Genomic DNA, 17,694 nt, shown 5'->3' with positions numbered 1-17,694 from the left:
GGAAAGACAGTTGTTGACATTTAGTATTTGCCCCTTTCGCTTGAAAGTGTTTTGCTGTTTTTTGCAAAACTGCCGGATAGGCTGATTCCGTTAAAACTAATCGAACAAAATCGGCAAACGAAAGTTAACAAAGGAAAGTTGGCGTTTATTCTGAGCATGTGGCCTGTGTCAGAGTCGATATTCGTGTCAGAAAATCTGGCAGGCTCTGAATGACATTCAAGAACTGTACAATTTCATTTTAGAAATAGAGAAGTTTCAAGGGTAAAAATTTGTCGAAACTTTATGGTATGATCTGTTCTTATAATTGTCCACCTCTAGCAAAATAAGGTATATAAAACTACAGAAGTATATAAATGACCAGCGGCCGAACTGTTCAAAATATTCTTGCTCTTAGTTTAATTCTTAGTTAAGTAATCTGTTTGAATAATTATTATATTATTATTATAAAAATCTCCTTGCTTCTTTCGAAAGGGAATATACAATATATAAAGGATATACAATGAACAGTTATAAACTTTTGGGATATTTTCGTGGTAATTTTTACTCCAAAAAATGGACAGATCCACCATCAACGAATTGATGGTCTGATATTAAAATAGAACCTATCACATCCTAATACCTTCTTAATATCACTACTTGGGTATTTTTAGTAGTGAGGCCACGTATGCATAATGCATGTTGGATTATTTATTATATTAAGTTGTTATTAGTTGTTGTATAAAGCCACAATTATGACTAAATTCATACTTTATTAGCTATTAACACAAACCCACGATTTATGACACATAATGCCACAGCTCTGACAATAAAAACGAGCTCTATTTGTATTCCGAGAAATGCAGGTTGTATAGAAATATCATCTAGTACGTAATATTCCATGCTCAACAAGTTCACACTCAACAATGTTTATATTATTATTCAAAATTAATGTTTTTTAAATTTTGAAGTTGGAAAATATATACCGTTTCCAAAATATAAAAAAAAAAAGTTCAACTTCAACGTTAAATTTTCAAAACAAAAAGTTGAATTCATATCTTTAATTAATTATTATTACATTTATATTAGAGCTATTTTAATGATAGTCAAAGATAATTAAAAGCCAATAGACTTACGTAAATTGTTTCAACAACTATATATTTGCATTAAAAATTTTCTAAACAAAGTAATATATGGATGGCAAGGAGCTATCTAAATCAAAATCTGAACTTAACTTTTTTGAGAATATTCTTTAGATAATTATCCCAAATATACCTTCACTAAACACTTTGTACAAATACTATCTGCTAAATGGTTAAGGTATGCCTATTTTAATCTCCATGTGCGGGTAACATTACCTTTAAATTTTTACAAATCTAACGGATTTTTTAATTGAAAATATATAGACCAATAATTATGGATAATAATTATTTGAAAAAAAATATACATATACTTATGATAAAATATAAAAATAGAACAAACGCTTTTCCTTACTTCGAATATTTGCAAACCAAAGAATTCTAAGAAATTGTTGTAGAAATTTTGGTTTGGCAAAGAATGTCTACTTCAGAACAAGTTACTGATAAGACTGAAGGTAATTCAACCTCAGATGATGAATTTTCTATTTCATCTCTAATAAATGCTAATAATTCAGAAGAAGAAACAAACTACATCAACCATGTTCTTAAACACCCGTTAGATATATTGTCATATTTAAAATTGATTCAATATTACGATAATAATGATTCATTTGATAAAAGTAGATCAATATTTAAGATTCTAAATAAGAATTATCCTTTATATTCGACTTTATGGACACTTCAATTGAAAAGTGAATTATTAAGAGATGAATTCAAAATCGTAGAGGTTATCCTATCGAATTGTTTGTCCGGTGAATACCCAAATAATGATCTCTCTCTTTGGATGACATATTTAGATTATGTGCGTAGAAAAAATAATTTGATTACTGGTGGTCAGGAGGCAAGATCTATAGTCATCAAAGCTTTCGAATTGGTGCTGAATTCTTGTGCCATTTTTGAACCGATATCCAATCAGTTTTGGACAGATTATTTGAATTTTTTAATTCATTGGAAAGCTGTTAATAAATGGGAAAATCAACAAAGAATTGATATGATTAGAAAAATTTATAAAAAATTATTATCCCTTCCAATTGATAACTTAGAAAAGTTTTGGAATCAATATACACAATGGGAACAAGAAATTAATAATTTGACTGCAAGAAAGTTTATTGGAGAAATATCTGCGGATTATATGAAAGCTAGATCAATTTTTTTAGAATGGTCAAATGTTACAAAAGGTTTAAAAAGATCAAATCCATTAAAAATTTCTTTGGCAAATAAAAATAATATTCCACAATTCTACAACTCTACCGATGAAAATGATAAGGATAAACAAGATAATATCGAACAATTACAAATTTGGTTGGATTGGTTAACTTGGGAGAAGCAAAACAAACTAGAACTATCAGATGACCTATTGAAAAAAAGAATAACATATGTTTATAATCAAGCCATTCAGTTTATGATATTTAGTCCTCAGATTTGGTACGACTATGTAATGTTTAAGAGCAATAGTGACCTCTCTATTAAATCAAATGATATATCAGCAGTCAATACCGCAGGGGCTACAACAACATTATCAAATTCTTCAGGCAATGATATTGATCTTGATCCAATTAGTGCACAGAAAATTTTAAATTTATCAATTCAGGCAAATCCCACATCTCCTTTATTAATTTTTAAACTAGCTGAATCATTTGAACTTAATAATAATATAGATGATTTGAAAAAAGCTTTTGATAACTCAATTGAATATATTTTAAAAGATTTAAAACCCAAAATACAAGAAGCAAAGGACAATAACACATATTTACCTTTGCCACTAGATATTGCAAGAACATCTTCCACAATTGATCCAATTTATAAACAAAGATATCTATTAACTTACATTTATTGTATGTATATGAATACCATGAAAAGAAATTTAGGGTTGTCAGCTGCAAGATCTGTTTTCGGTAAATGCCGTAAGTTAAAATCTATTTTAACTCATCATATTTATATTGAAAATGCTTATTTAGAATTTAATAATCAATTAGATTATAAAACTCCTTGTAAAGTGTTGGAATTAGGGTTGAAATATTTCCAAGAAGATGGTATTTATATTAATAAATACTTAGATTTCTTAATTTCAATTAATAGAAACTCTCAAATAAAAACTCTATTTGAAATGTCTATTGATAAGATTAATAATAAAGATCAATTAGATTTAATTTTCAAAAAAATGATATGTTATGAATCAAAATTCGGTAATTTAGATAATGTTTACTCATTACAAAAAAGATTTTTTGAAAAATTTCCCAATGAAAACTATATTGATATTTTTACAATCAGATATCAATTACAAAATGAAAACTTAATCAAAGATTTAGAATTAACATATTTGCCAAAGGATTTTTTTCCATTTTCCAATTTACAATCATATTCACAATTTAATAATACATCTAACATTAATATATTTGGTAAAAAGAAAAGATCTTTTGACTCCGCTTCATTGAATAATGAACAAAATAAAAAAAAGTCTCACATTAAAAAGTTCAAGTCACATCCAAATATTCCTGATGATATCTTAGATTTATTGGCTATTCTACCGAAAAGACAATACTTCAATAATGCAATACTTGATCCAAAGAAATTAATTAGCTTTTTGGAAGATCAAGTTGTGATTCCTGAAAAAAATAGTTCAGAGGTGGACAATCATAACTCCACAATTAATAATTAGCACTGTTTTGTACCTTAGTTTTAGCATAACAAAGTATATATACTTTTGTAACAATAATTTTTTAATTTTTTTATCCTATAAAATGTTCTTAGGGTACAGAAAATGATAGAATTACTTGAAATTGTTTTTTTTTCAAATATATATATTTATATATTAATGCTAATTAAAAATTCAATCTATTCTATAAAACTGTAGTATACAATATTACAAATTCAATGTGTTGAAGACATATGATTAATGAGTCAGAACCATTATTACTTCATCTTTCTTGACTGTCCTATTTTGATACTCTTTCTTTAGATGTTACATTTCCAATAGTCACAATCTCTTGTAACCATGAAAGTTCAATTCTACTAACGTTTCTAGCATAACCTTTAGTTGTGAAGACATATTCGGTGTACATTATACCAGGACAATTTTTATTTAAAAACAACAAGGAAGAGGGGTGAACACTAATAGCCTCACCAGTTGTGACTGTACGATATGATCTATCAGGCATACCAATTGCAGTATTTTTAGAAAATCCAATTAAGAAACATTTTAGAATTTTTGCAATTTTTTCATTATCAAGGTCCATTGTTTTAGCTTCATCTTCTGTGATGTTATTACTATTGTTAAATAATTTCCTGCAATACATTCTCAATTGTTCTCTAACTTTTACAACATTTTTAAAACCACGATATGAAATACATAAATCTTTACACCAATTACTTCTCTCAATGTTTTTATCGTCTTGAATTGTATCTAATTCATAAAAATAAATATTGAACAGTTCCTTTAGCATAATTAGATCACCATATTTCTTACCATTGTTGCATAAAGTTATTCGATTTTCATTCACTTCGTCTCTTTGTTCTGGTAAAGGGTTTAGTAATAAATTCTCAACACTTAAGCAGGCAACAATATCAATAACTTCATTCAAACAATCGGTTTCACTTGCAGATATTAGAACGCTACTTAAATGTGGTGCTAATGGTAATAGTGCCATTTGTTCACCTCGCTTAGTAATTTTACCACTATCGTCTAACGCACCTAATTGGTATAACTCTTGTAAACCCATTACCAATGAAGATTTTCCCGGATTTTCAAACCAAGTCCAATTTACAATATCATGAACTCCTGATCTCTTTAAAAACAAAACTGGTGATGTAACATCTGATCTTGCGATTTCTGGTTCTGTTTGAAGTGGTAGACTTTCAAAATCATTTTCACGATACAATCTGTAAGACTTACCTGCAGTTTCTCTACCCGCACGACCCGTTCGTTGCATTGCACTGGCTTGTGAAATTGGAACTGTCAATAATGTTGCCAACCCCAATTGATGTCTCCAAACTTTTACTTTACGTAAACCTGAATCAACAACATATTTTACACCTGATATGGTGACAGAAGTTTCCGCAATATTAGTACTAAAAACAATCTTTCTTTTGAATCCTTTTATTGGTAAAAAGACTTGAGCCTGCTTTGAAGGAGGTAATGCTGCATACAATGGATAGGCCACCATAGAAGGTACTCGATGTTCGGAGCTTGAAGCCACAAGTTCACTAATTTTATTAACAATTGTTACTGCTTTATCAATTTCTTCTTGACCTGGTAAAAAACAAAGAATATCACCAATCGGTTCACCTTGATTAATTTGAACACAACATCTAATAATACTATCGACAATATCATCTGATGCAGCCTTTAAATAATATTGAGTAACAGGAAATTTACGACCTTCTACAAATAAAATTGGAGCATTATTAAAAAACTCACTAAATTTTTCAGCTTGTAAAGTGGCTGACATAACAATAATTTTTAAGTCTGGACGTGGCCCCATTATTAAAGATTTCAGGAAACCCAATATTAAATCAGTTAAAACAGTTCTTTCATGAGCTTCATCAATTATCACTACATTATAATCTTTTAATTGTTTATCAATCATTAATTCTCTTAATAACATACCATCTGTTAAATATTTTAAGTTAGTTCTTGAAGATGTTTTATTATCAAATCTAACCGAATAACCAACCTGATCACCTATATTACAACCGAATTCTTGAGCTACACGATTTGCTAAATTAATAGCAGCAACACGACGGGGTTGTGTAACGGCAATCGAAAAGCTATCTTTTTTATTCTTAGATTTGTTTGACTCTAATAGAAATTGAGGAATTTGGGTGGATTTACCGGAACCTGTTTCACCAATCAAAACAGTTACCTGACAATTTTCAATATATTTCATAATTTCATCTTTGTTTTTGTAAACTGTCAGAGTAGATCTGGTTTTCAACAGATCTGCTGCTTTTCTTTTAAGATCGCCAACAGACGATTTTTTCACATATATTTCATCCTCATCATCATAGCCATCTAAATCTTGGGAATCTCTGAACTCTACTATTTTTTTTTCAAATTTGTTGGCGTTAGCATTGCTCGAGTTTCTTTTAAATGGATTAGTTTTTCTTACGTTGTTATTGGCATTTTTGAATTGCTTTTTTGAAACATTTTTTGATTGCATAATAATATAACAATAAAGTAAAAAAATAACTATTTTAACTGTTACTTCTATATTTCCTTGCAATTAGGAAAACTCATCATTTAAGATTACATTATAAGTTTCATCTCATCATATATATATCCATCTATTTTTTTTTTTTTTTCCATTTACCGACGGAGTTTTCTCTGTAAAAATGAAAACTGCTTACCGATTAAGATATAATTTTGAATTCATTTTAAATCTCTGTATTTGAGTAAGAATATATGTACCCTTGAAATTAACCAAATTTATAACGTTCGAATACTTATTTACAGATTAAACTGAAAAAAATAACGTTAAATATAAATTATCAATGAACGATAAACTTTTATAAATTGGAACTTCATATCAATGTTTGGAATTAATAGAAATTATAAAATCATCTTTATGATAATTGCGATAACATATGGTATGGTTCTGCAAATATTGTCAAATATCACAGTGCCAGTAACGCATCGTTTTTGGCTATCTTCATACCGAGGAATTACATTTGGGGTATATGGGTGGTGTGTAAGGACACCTCCTTCTAATAAATGGTTTTGTAGTGACATTAAATTAGGTTATGAAACCAATTCAACCGTATGGGATGAATACATTCAAATCCCATCAAACACCGATAAAGCTGTTTCACGTTTATTAGTTGTACACTCAATATCGGCAATTATTTCTATTTTCATGTTTATTTTATTTATACCTATCAAACATTTCTACTATTCCACAACTTATATTTTACTATTAGGCATTATTTGTGTATTTTGCTATATCTTTTCATTATTAAGTTTTTTGGTTGATATATTAATTTTCTTTTCCTCTTTAAGTTGGCTAGGTTGGATTAATCTAAGTTGTCCCATTATTTATGCTATTTGTTCGTCAAATTTATGGTTGATGAGAAGAACAGCAATAATAAGGAAATATGAGATGGAAAGTCGAATGAGAGATGATGAACATAATAAATTTTACAATGTAGAAATATACTCAATGGCGGATAATGTTAAGGATAGTACAAATAAGAACTCAGATGAGAACGATTATTTTAAAAATGATGATGGAATTACTGTAGGGGTACCGCTAGTCAGACATGATACAGTTACACTAGAAATGGAGTAATTTGAAAGTAAAGAAATAATCATTGAATGCACTCATTAATTGATAATTTAAGACAGTCTTCAATATTTCATTTTGATATATCTCAAAGAAAAACAGACGTGTATACTCCTTATTGTAAATTGAACTATTAATCTGTACAATAAAAACATGACACGACTATGTTTCTTTTTAATTTCTGGTTCTGTTACATGACTAGTCATTATATTCTCCAAGAATTTTGTATGAGGTAGTAATGATTATTCCAATAAAAATTTTAGAATACTGTAATTTATTTGTACCTAAAAAAGTAATATTCAGTATTCTAAAAACTTTATAGAAAAAGCAGTTTAAATTTGCACAATATAAGAGATGGCAAATAATGACAATCTGTATTGGGACCTCTAAATATAATAAGGGAACAAAGTTTACTCAGCTAAACAAGATGCTGTAATTCGGTGCGAGGAAATATTAATTACGAAAATTATTATTTATGCATTAAGCCACATTATCTAATGGTTTTTCTTTTATTACAATACTGAGTGATTTAATATTTAAGGAAAACAATTAGATGGTACAAATGTATTTCATGCTCCTATCGTTATATACCTTCCAACTCTTTTACTGCTATTGATATAAATATATATATCAATTGTAATCAAAAAGGTTATTTTCCATGAATTCGATCTTTCTCCGGAAAATTGCTAAATTTATCCAGGTTTCAAAAGGGTCCTTTCGATTTGAACCTACAGCCTCACTGGTTCCGAGAATATTTTATTGTTCCGAGAATATTTTATTGTTCCGAGAATATTTTATTGTTCCGAAGAGGTTTTGTAATTCCGTATTTTCATCCCAAAAATAGACAAGTCTCAAATTCCGTGGAACAAGAATTAAGAGGGTCCAGAGACGGAACGTTCGGAAAGAAAGATTTTATGGAGAAGTTCCTATATTTAGAAATGACACAACACGTGACCTACTGTTATTTTGTTCCGTGGAGAATTTGGCTGAAAAATGCCTAGTAAAGAAGCTCATCTCATAAAGCCTTTATTCATAAGGCTGTATCAGTTGAAAAGTAATTATTTTGCATAAAATGTGACTAATTTTTTTTTTTTTTTTGTATATTATATAAATAACCGCTGATTGTTGAAACTATTCGTATCAATCATTTAAGTTATTTTCTTTCTTTTTTTCTTATATCTTGAAAGTGCTAGTATATAGTTACATCAGTATTGTGCTTAGACAGTATTGCTAATAGCTTTTTTATTTTATATAATCTCTGCTTTTGGCTTATATTTTGTTTAAATAACACTGTATTTTTTTTTAGCATTTTATTGCTAATAATTATAATATGGAAGACAAACTTCAAGCTTCTATCACCAGTACAACGGTCGATTCTAAGTCTTCATTTGAATTACAAGACAATATTAGTAATTTCTCAAACAAACTTGATCGTTCCAGACCAGAAACTTTTTTAAATTCAGATGATATTGAAAAATTAACCCAATCAACTGTTTATCCTCAAAAAAGATTATTCTATTTCTTACATTCTAGAGAAATACCTTCACTGCCGCAAAATATTGATGAAAGAACAATATATCCTATTGAAAGGGCTAATATTGTGTCAAAACTTTTCTTTTGGTGGGTTTGGCCAATTCTAACAACTGGGTATAAGAGAACAATTCAACCAAATGATTTATATATTACTAATAAGTCAATGTCATCAGAGACAATATATGAACGATTCCAAACTTATTGGAATAAAGCCATAGAAAAATCTAAGAATGAATTTTTGAAAAAAAACCCTGATGCCACTGAAGAAGAGATTAAAGAAGGTGTCAAGTTGAAGAGATTCACACTCTTAATTACTTTAGTAAAAACTTTTAAATGGAATTGCTTTTTTTCTGTTGTATTTGTAATATTAGGGAATGCAGCACCAGCATTTAATCCTTGGTTAACAAAAAACTTAACAAATTTTGTAGAACAAAGAGGGTATGATACATCAATGAAAGTAAATGCGGGTATTGGATATTGTATTGGTTCAACATTACTTTTAACATGGTTAGCATTTTTTTTCAATCATTCTTACTATTTATCACAAATCACAGGTATTCAAGTGAGATCAGTTCTTTTGAAAGCTATTTTAAATAAGACAACAAAATTATCGACAGATTCTCAAAAAAAATTTACGAATGGTAAGATTAATACATTTGCTACAGTAGATGTAAATCGTATAGAATATTCTGTTTGTTTTCAACAGTTTATGTTTGCATATCCTGTAATCATTGGGATTTGTTTAGGGTTACTGATTAAGAATTTAGGAGGAATAGCGATGTCAGGGGTTGGTTTATTCTTTGTTACTATCATTGTCGTTATATTCTTGTTTGGAATTGTTATGAAGATGAGATTAAATATCAATCAAGTGACAGATCAAAGAGTCTCGATACTAAGAGAAGTCTTAAATAATATTAAGATGGTAAAGTTATATTGTTGGGAACAAGCATATGAGAAAAGTATTAAAAAAATTAGAAGTTTGGAAACTAGTAAATTAACAAGAATGGAGATTTTAAAAAATGTCATCTTCTCTGTAACGTTTTCGTTACCTAATATTTGTTCTTTAATGACATTTCTAGCCCTGTTTAAGATTCATGGTGGATTAAAGAACGCTGCTACGATTTTTTCATCATTGTCATTATTTAAGATATTGAGTCTTCTAAGTTTTTATATCCCATTATCCTTAGGTACAGCTATAGATATTGTGACTAGTTTAGATCGTTTCCAAGAGTTTTTGGAAGCTGAAGAATCCAAAGAAACAAGAATAATAAGGGAAACTAACTCTGAAATATATGGAGATAATACGGTTGCTATTAAGGCTTCTCATTGCTCATTTAGGTGGGATACTGAAGAAAAGGATAATAATGAGGAGAAAGAATTTTCTGGATTTCATGATTTAAATTTTGAAATTATGAAAGGTGAATTAATAATAATTGTTGGGCCAATTGGTAGCGGGAAGACATCTTTGTTGAATGCCATATGTGGATTGATGCCACAGTATGGAAATGAAGGTGAATTAGAGGTTGATGGAAGTTTAGTGTCTTGCGGTTATCCATGGATTCAAAACACTACGGTAAGAGATAATATTTTATTTGGAAGTAAGTATGATGAATCAAAATTCAAACGTGTTATTCGAATGTGTTCTTTAGAGGAAGATTTGGAGAAATTATCTGCATATGATATGACAGAAATTGGTGAGCGTGGGGTGACATTGTCAGGTGGTCAAAAATCAAGAATTAATTTAGCAAGAAGTTTATATAAAGAAAAAGATATTTACTTATTTGATGATATTTTAAGTGCAGTGGACTCACGTGTGGGCCAATCGATTATGAAGGAATGTTTGATGGAAGGTTTGAAAAATAAGACCCGAGTTCTTGCTACACATCAGTTATCATTGATTGGAAAAGCTGATCAATTAATTGTTCTTGGAAATGATGGGAAGTTTGATATGGGCCGTTATGAAGATTTGATCAAAACTAATGAGACTTTGATAAACTTGATGCAATATGCTAAATTACAAGAAGAAATACAAGAAAAAGAGGAAGTAATAAAAGATAAAAATGAAAAAACAGAAACAACTATATCAGAAAATTTGGAGCCCTCCCAATTAACGACAAAAGAAGAACGTGCTTACAATAATATTACATGGTGGGTTTATTGGGAATATATCAAAGCAGGTACAGGTAAATGGTGGTTTATTAATACTCCTTTATATTTAATCTTTGTCATTAGTACCACATTTTGTTCATTATTTTCATCTGTTTGGTTATCCTATTGGAGTGAGATGAAGTTTGCACACCGTACCACTTCATTTTATATGGGGATGTATTCCTTTTTCGTTTTTGGATCTATTGTGTTCTTAACTGGACAATTTTCATTATTATGTTATATTGGATTAAGAGCTTCAAAAAGTTTAAATTTACAAGCTGTAAACAGAGTGATCCATTCGCCAATGTGGTTTATGGAAAGCACACCGATGGGTAGAATAATGAATCGATTTACCAAGGACACAGAGAGTTTGGATAATCAAATACTTGACAATTTAAGGTTTGTAGTATATCAAGCATGCACTATTGTTGGTATTTCAGTATTATGTATTATTTACTTACCATGGTTTGCCATTGCAATTCCTGGCTTGGGACTTATTTTATTTGTTGCATGTTCACATTATCAAAGCAGTGCCAGAGAAATTAAACGTTTAGAAGCTGTACAAAGATCATTTATTTATAATCATTTAAATGATGTATTAGGGGGTGTAGACACTATCCGTGCATATGGTGCTGAAGAAAGATTTAGTTATAAATTGGATTATTTGATTGATAAGACAAATGAGGCAAGTTATTTATATACTGCAGTTCAAAGATGGATCAATATTGTGATTAATTTAGTAGGTATTAGTTTTACACTTATTGTATCATTATTATGTGTGACAAAAGTGTTTAATTTATCTGGAGCAAGTACAGGTGTTGTTTTGAGTTATGTTTTATTAATTCCTGATTTATTAAATAATACATTAACAATGGTTACACAAACAGAAAATGATATGAATAGTGTTGAAAGATTAGTGACTTATGCAACAGAGTTACCACAAGAAGCAAGCCATGGTGAAGAGGTACCAAGTAAAACTTGGCCAGAAAATGGTGAAATCAAATTTGAAAATGTAAGGTATACACATCGTGATGGATTGCCTGCCGTACTTGATAAGTTCACTTTGAAAATTGCAGCAGGGGAACGTGTTGGGATATGTGGTCGTACTGGTGCTGGTAAATCTACTGTATTAGGTGCATTGTATAGATTACGAGAAGTTGAAAGTGGAAGAGTTATGATTGATGATGTCGATGTATCGAAATTAAACTTAACTGCATTACGTAGTAGATTGGCAATTATTCCACAAGATCCTGTGTTGTTTCAAGGTAGCGTTCGTCATAATTTAGATCCGTTTGGTGAATATGACGATGATGTATTGAAGAATGCTTTAATGAGATGTACAGTTGGTAAGTTTAATAAAACTGGAAATGAGAGTACGGAGGGCATTGATACTGACGCTGATAATGGTTTAGTTGGTAAATTTAGATTGGACCAAGACGTGGAAGAAAATGGATGTAATTTTTCTGTTGGCGAAAGACAAGTTCTTGCCCTAGCACGTGCTTTGATAAGAAATAGTTCAATATTAGTATTGGATGAAGCTACTGCAGCTGTAGATGCAGCTACCGATGCCCATGTGCAACGATTGGTAGCAGAAGCATTTAAAGGACGTACAGTACTTTGCGTAGCACATAGATTGGATACTATACTGAATTATGACCGTATTTTGGTATTAGAGAATGGGAAAATTATTGGTTTGGATACCCCAAAGAGTCTTTTAGATAATAATCCTGTATTTCATAGTATGTGTAAAAGAGCTGGTATTACCTCGGATAATTTTTTTTAGATAGTTTAATTGATAGATAGATAAACTTATTGTATCAAGATATATGGGACTCATATAAGATAACTCGATACATATTAAATAAGAAAAACTTAATATTAGAATATTATTCAGCTGAAACGATTTTAGATATTTAGTATAATAATACATTAGTGCTTTTTTTTCCTATACATTTTGAACTGGGCAAGAGATGACAATTTATCGTCATATTACAGATGAACAGGCTTTCTCTAGTTAACCTTCACAAGTGTTTTCTGACTCTTCAGCTATCTATATACTCTATAGTATTTACATGATATACTCAATTTTTTTGATAAATGAATTATCCAATCGGAGGGGGGGGGGGGAGGGAAGTTTATTTGCAACATATATTAACGTTGTATTCCCTTTTATCCTGGAACAGTATATTTACTGCTTTATGTATAAATAACATAAATATCCAACATATTCCAAGTTAACAGTGGTTTATAAAAACTATTGAATGAAAAAAAAATTTGTTCTATTATAGTGAATGAATAGTATTGGTATGGAGCCAAGTAGTTTATTCTTAACCTTATTAAGCATATAACCTAATCTTATCTACACTCTCGATCTATTTTATTATTTTTTTGAAACCATCAAACAAAATTCGGATTATTTTATATCTATCTCTTTTATCTAGTTTGAAATAAAAGTATCTATTATAAGTCAAGAAAGAAAGTAGGAGATAAGTAGAAAAAGATGAGAAAATATTAGTGTCAAAAGTAAGAGCAGCTACTATGATAAGTTATTAGTAGAGGGAAAACAATAACTCAGTGGCAGTGATGAGATTGACTCAAACAAATAGTTAATATTTATTTAAATAAAGAAGAGATAAAATATAGAGAATAGTGTAGAATGATTCTAAGGATTGTTTGATGGTGTCATTGCAAAAAAAAAATTATAGACGAAGGATTAGGTAGCTATTGCTATTGTGGTTGCTTTTATATATGATGAATTTGACGTACAGAATTATAGAAAATAAACCATAATAGTATCCAATATAGTGTTTATTTTAGTGAAGTTACCACTATACTCAAGATGTGTTTACACTATTGTTGGCCTTCTATGACAATCAATATTTGTTTGTATCTAAAAGGTTGCCTGCAATGCCAATTCATGAAGAAGTCTCATCCTAATAAAGATAGCGTATTGAAGCCGTTGGATATTTCAATTTGTTACTGGATTTTCCACTATCTTTCATATAAGTATAGTCGTAGTGGATTGGTTTTTGAAAAGAGTTAGTTTTTATAGCTACACAGAACATTGTAGGTTCAGCTGATATTTTAGATCTATTTTATCGTTTCATTTTTACTTACGATGGATTTCCAAGAACAATTATTTCTGCTGGAATATGATTATATCATTTTCTATTAAGTGGTAAAACACTTTTTATCACCTGACTTATTGTTTAAAATGTGTTTTTTCTTTTTATATCGAAAAACACTATTTAAGAAATATATTCATTTTAGTTATAGTATTTACTATATATGTCTAAATAAAATAATCGTCTTTACATCTTAAACACTGTATAGCAATGTCTAACTCTTTTGAATCCCAGTACTATTATATAGTGATCTGGCTAGTATTTTACAGATAACTATAACCCTGAGTATTCTTATAACTATAACTTACTTATCTTATTCTGTGTAATTCTATATAGATGCCTCATGGGCATCGCTTTATATACAAGCGAGTTTACGCGTCGCAACATGTTGACACGAACATCTCTGATTTAGTTAGGGCTTGTAAGCTCCTAACCCTTGACACAGTGTACTGACAGTATCACTATGTCACATGTTGTTGATGTTGACATAGAACCAAGAATTAACTTCTTGGATCCAACGTCACTAACCCAATTACAAAAAATCAGCACCTATACCCACTGATTGAGCCTTATCGATCTCCGATATCGCTACTATAAACCATAAACAATACCAAACATATCAATGCATGTAATTAAAGCCAGATATGAAATAAATTAATGAGTCATTAATGCCAAGGCTCGTAAACATGCAAGTACTATTATATATTTCCAAGATAGAAATTGAAAATGAACTCTATAATTGTTGAATTGTAATCATAGAACCATAATCACTTCTTGAACTTGACAGTTATTACCATCTTTACTATGAAATATTTTTATTTAATATATCCATATACTTGTATTGAGAACTAATTATTTGACATATATTATGTTAAAATACGTAGATGGCTTGATACAGGTGATAGTCAATGTTTATATTTGGTTACGAGATTATATAGCACTATAAATATATATAACGCTTGATCTTAGTACAGCTCTCAATTTTTATACAAAGAACCGAAATTATTGCTATCTAATTTATTTATTGATCTTCTTGTAATTTAAAGATCATAAGAAAATAGGGAAGAGTTGTTAGCTTTCATTACTGAGTTAGAAAAAGTGTTGGCGGTAATTCCACTTGGTCTAAATTTGTCCCATTTGTTGATAAAGCTTCTTAATATTATTTTTTTGATTAAATCTTTTTCAACTTTTAAAATTCTTGCAGGGTGCACAATATCAGGTACATTTTACAATACAAAAATGAATATATTCGTTTTTTCTTCTTTATAATAATTGTAACTGATAATATGAGCAAGATATAGTGTACAACTAAATCGATTTTTACTAGACTTTGAGAGTAATTTTTATAAATAAGAATAAAAATTTTAAATATATTGAAAATATACACTTGGTATGTATATATGCTAGATAAAAAAATAATACAGTTTAGAATCGCTGTTTGGTATGTTGTGATAATGAATGCAGAATTAGATCGAAAGTTAGAAATGTTTGAAAAAATTAGCATGAGCATCCCTTCTTTGTAGGACATTTGCATTCTTCACACTTGCATGGAGAGCAAGAGCCGCATTTAGCTGGAGCACAGGAGCAATCTTGGCATGCACAACTTGAATCTTTACTGCCATTACATTTGCAGGCAGTACTCTTTTCAGCTGAGTCAATTTCACTAACTGTTTTTTTTCTTCTAGAGCATTCACAATTGGTTTTTACCTCAGAGCATTCACAATTGTTTTTTGGCTTTTCTGAACATCCACAGTTATTATTGTTCTTTTCAGAACATTTGCAATCTGTGCATTTGCAATCTATGCATTTACATAATTTTCCTGGGCATTGAGAACATTCACATGTTGAACATTCACAGACATTGCATTGGCAATCTAGACAGTTGTTACAGTTTGAAGTATTAGTTGAAGACATTGATATTAGAGGATTTTGTGTTATTTTGTTGATGATATCTTATTCTTTACAATAAAACTAAACTTCAAATATAATTTTTCCAAAAACCAAGGTTCTTGCTTCTCTTTTATATCAAATATTTTTCACTCATTGCGTATTATTTGCTGTCATCGATGATCAGTGCGAAGTTTTACAGCGAATCTCTCGCGCCAGCAATATGCCGCACTAGATTCCCACAGCCAAAACTCCGCAAATTGAAAAAAAACACAACAACCTGTCAGTGAAAATTTCTCAAAGAGAAGTTTTAATCTACAAAGAATTCCCCTATAGTGTTTAGCATTTGCCTGATTTGAACCCTTGCTTTAGTGTTTGAATTATCTAGAAATGGTTTTCTTCAAGTTAAATACGATACGTAATTAAAATTTATTTTACTTGGAATCAATTATACATTTATAATGATATATTGCATGTGAAATTAACGTAATACTATAATATTCTATCGAATAAAACACTTGAAAGTTTAGTATTATTTACACTCATAAGTACTTCTATCAAATGTGGAACATTAATAAGCATAACCATATATCTATTTTTTAAGCATCCCGAATCATCTGAATATTAGGTTGGTTTAATCAATACATTCATATAGAATTGAATTAACGCAATAAAATGTCTTCAGATACAGTATAATTAGTTATAAGCTAATAATAAGATGTAGTTTTTCATTCACATATAGTCCTTTAGTATTAAATGAATAATCAATAAGAGCTCTTACAATATGTTTTTTTTATCTAGGAACATATTCTTTATTGATAATTAAATAGATTGTAGTCTGACATGTGAAAATAAAAAAGGAATTCCATAGCATACCACAATCATTTTTAGTTTTTTCAAAACACTCTTTATTATTTAGATATAAAATCAAAATTCCTATTATATAGTGATCTGGCTAGTATTTTACAGATGACTATAACCCTGATTATTCTTATAACTATAACTTACTTATCTTATTCTGTGTAATTCTACTGGGATTCAAGAGAGTTAGACATTGTTATACAGTGTTTAAGATGTAAAGACGATTATTTTATTTAGACATATATAGTAAATACTATAACTAAAATGAATATATTTCTTAAATAGTGTTTTTCGATATAAAAGAAAAAACACATTTTAAACAATAAGTCAGGTGATAAAAAGTGTTTTACCACTTAATAGAAAATGATATAATCATATTCCAGCACACAAGTATGCAACTAGCAGTTGCTCAGTGTTATGTATAATTTCTAGTTAGCAACTTGTAGATGAGTATAAAGTCAATCTCGTCTACAACATCTTCCCCTCTTTAATTTGTATTCACAAGCGTATTGAAATTGTTTAACAACGATGATTTCTTTGAGCTTGTTAACTTATTAAATTCCTCTAACGAGTATGTACAGGTTAGAGTGGGATCAACATCTTTCATCTTGCAGTAGCATTCGTGGCTTTCCACATCGTAGCCTATAACTGCAATTATTTCCCGAGCACGCTGTATTCGTTCAATCGAGGTTCTTGGTAGACTTTTTGGGTACCTATCTTTGTCTAATACAAACTTTTTTATCCATT

General features: G+C 29.6%; 4 protein-coding genes across 4 annotated transcripts; 3 read left to right on the top strand and 1 right to left on the bottom strand.

The window, feature by feature from the left end:
* Window positions 1-1,533: 1,533 nt before the first annotated feature.
* On the top strand, window positions 1,534-3,774 carry RNA14 (cleavage polyadenylation factor subunit RNA14; the record flags this gene model as incomplete). Its single annotated transcript, XM_004179907.1, has 1 exon — window positions 1,534-3,774. One exon carries the CDS (start codon window positions 1,534-1,536, stop codon window positions 3,772-3,774), a length of 2,241 nt encoding a protein of 746 aa, XP_004179955.1.
* Window positions 3,775-4,051: 277 nt separating this feature from the next.
* DHR2 (RNA helicase) lies at window positions 4,052-6,274 on the bottom strand (the record flags this gene model as incomplete). Its single annotated transcript, XM_004179906.1, has 1 exon — window positions 4,052-6,274. The coding sequence occupies one exon, from the start codon at window positions 6,272-6,274 to the stop codon at window positions 4,052-4,054; it is 2,223 nt and encodes a 740-aa protein (XP_004179954.1).
* A 369-nt stretch (window positions 6,275-6,643) lies between these two features.
* On the top strand, window positions 6,644-7,399 carry RIM9 (Rim9p; the record flags this gene model as incomplete). Its single annotated transcript, XM_004179905.1, has 1 exon — window positions 6,644-7,399. The coding sequence occupies one exon, from the start codon at window positions 6,644-6,646 to the stop codon at window positions 7,397-7,399; it is 756 nt and encodes a 251-aa protein (XP_004179953.1).
* A 1,324-nt stretch (window positions 7,400-8,723) lies between these two features.
* On the top strand, window positions 8,724-12,857 carry TBLA0C06400 (uncharacterized protein; the record flags this gene model as incomplete). The annotated part of the gene is made up of 1 exon (XM_004179904.1): window positions 8,724-12,857. One exon carries the CDS (start codon window positions 8,724-8,726, stop codon window positions 12,855-12,857), a length of 4,134 nt encoding a protein of 1,377 aa, XP_004179952.1.
* Window positions 12,858-17,694: the final 4,837 nt, after the last annotated feature.

Source organism: Henningerozyma blattae, chromosome 3 (assembly GCF_000315915.1).
Source record: "Henningerozyma blattae CBS 6284 chromosome 3, complete genome".
Taxonomy (NCBI): Eukaryota; Fungi; Ascomycota; class Saccharomycetes; order Saccharomycetales; family Saccharomycetaceae; genus Henningerozyma; species Henningerozyma blattae.
This window is presented reverse-complemented; position numbering and strand designations above follow the sequence as displayed.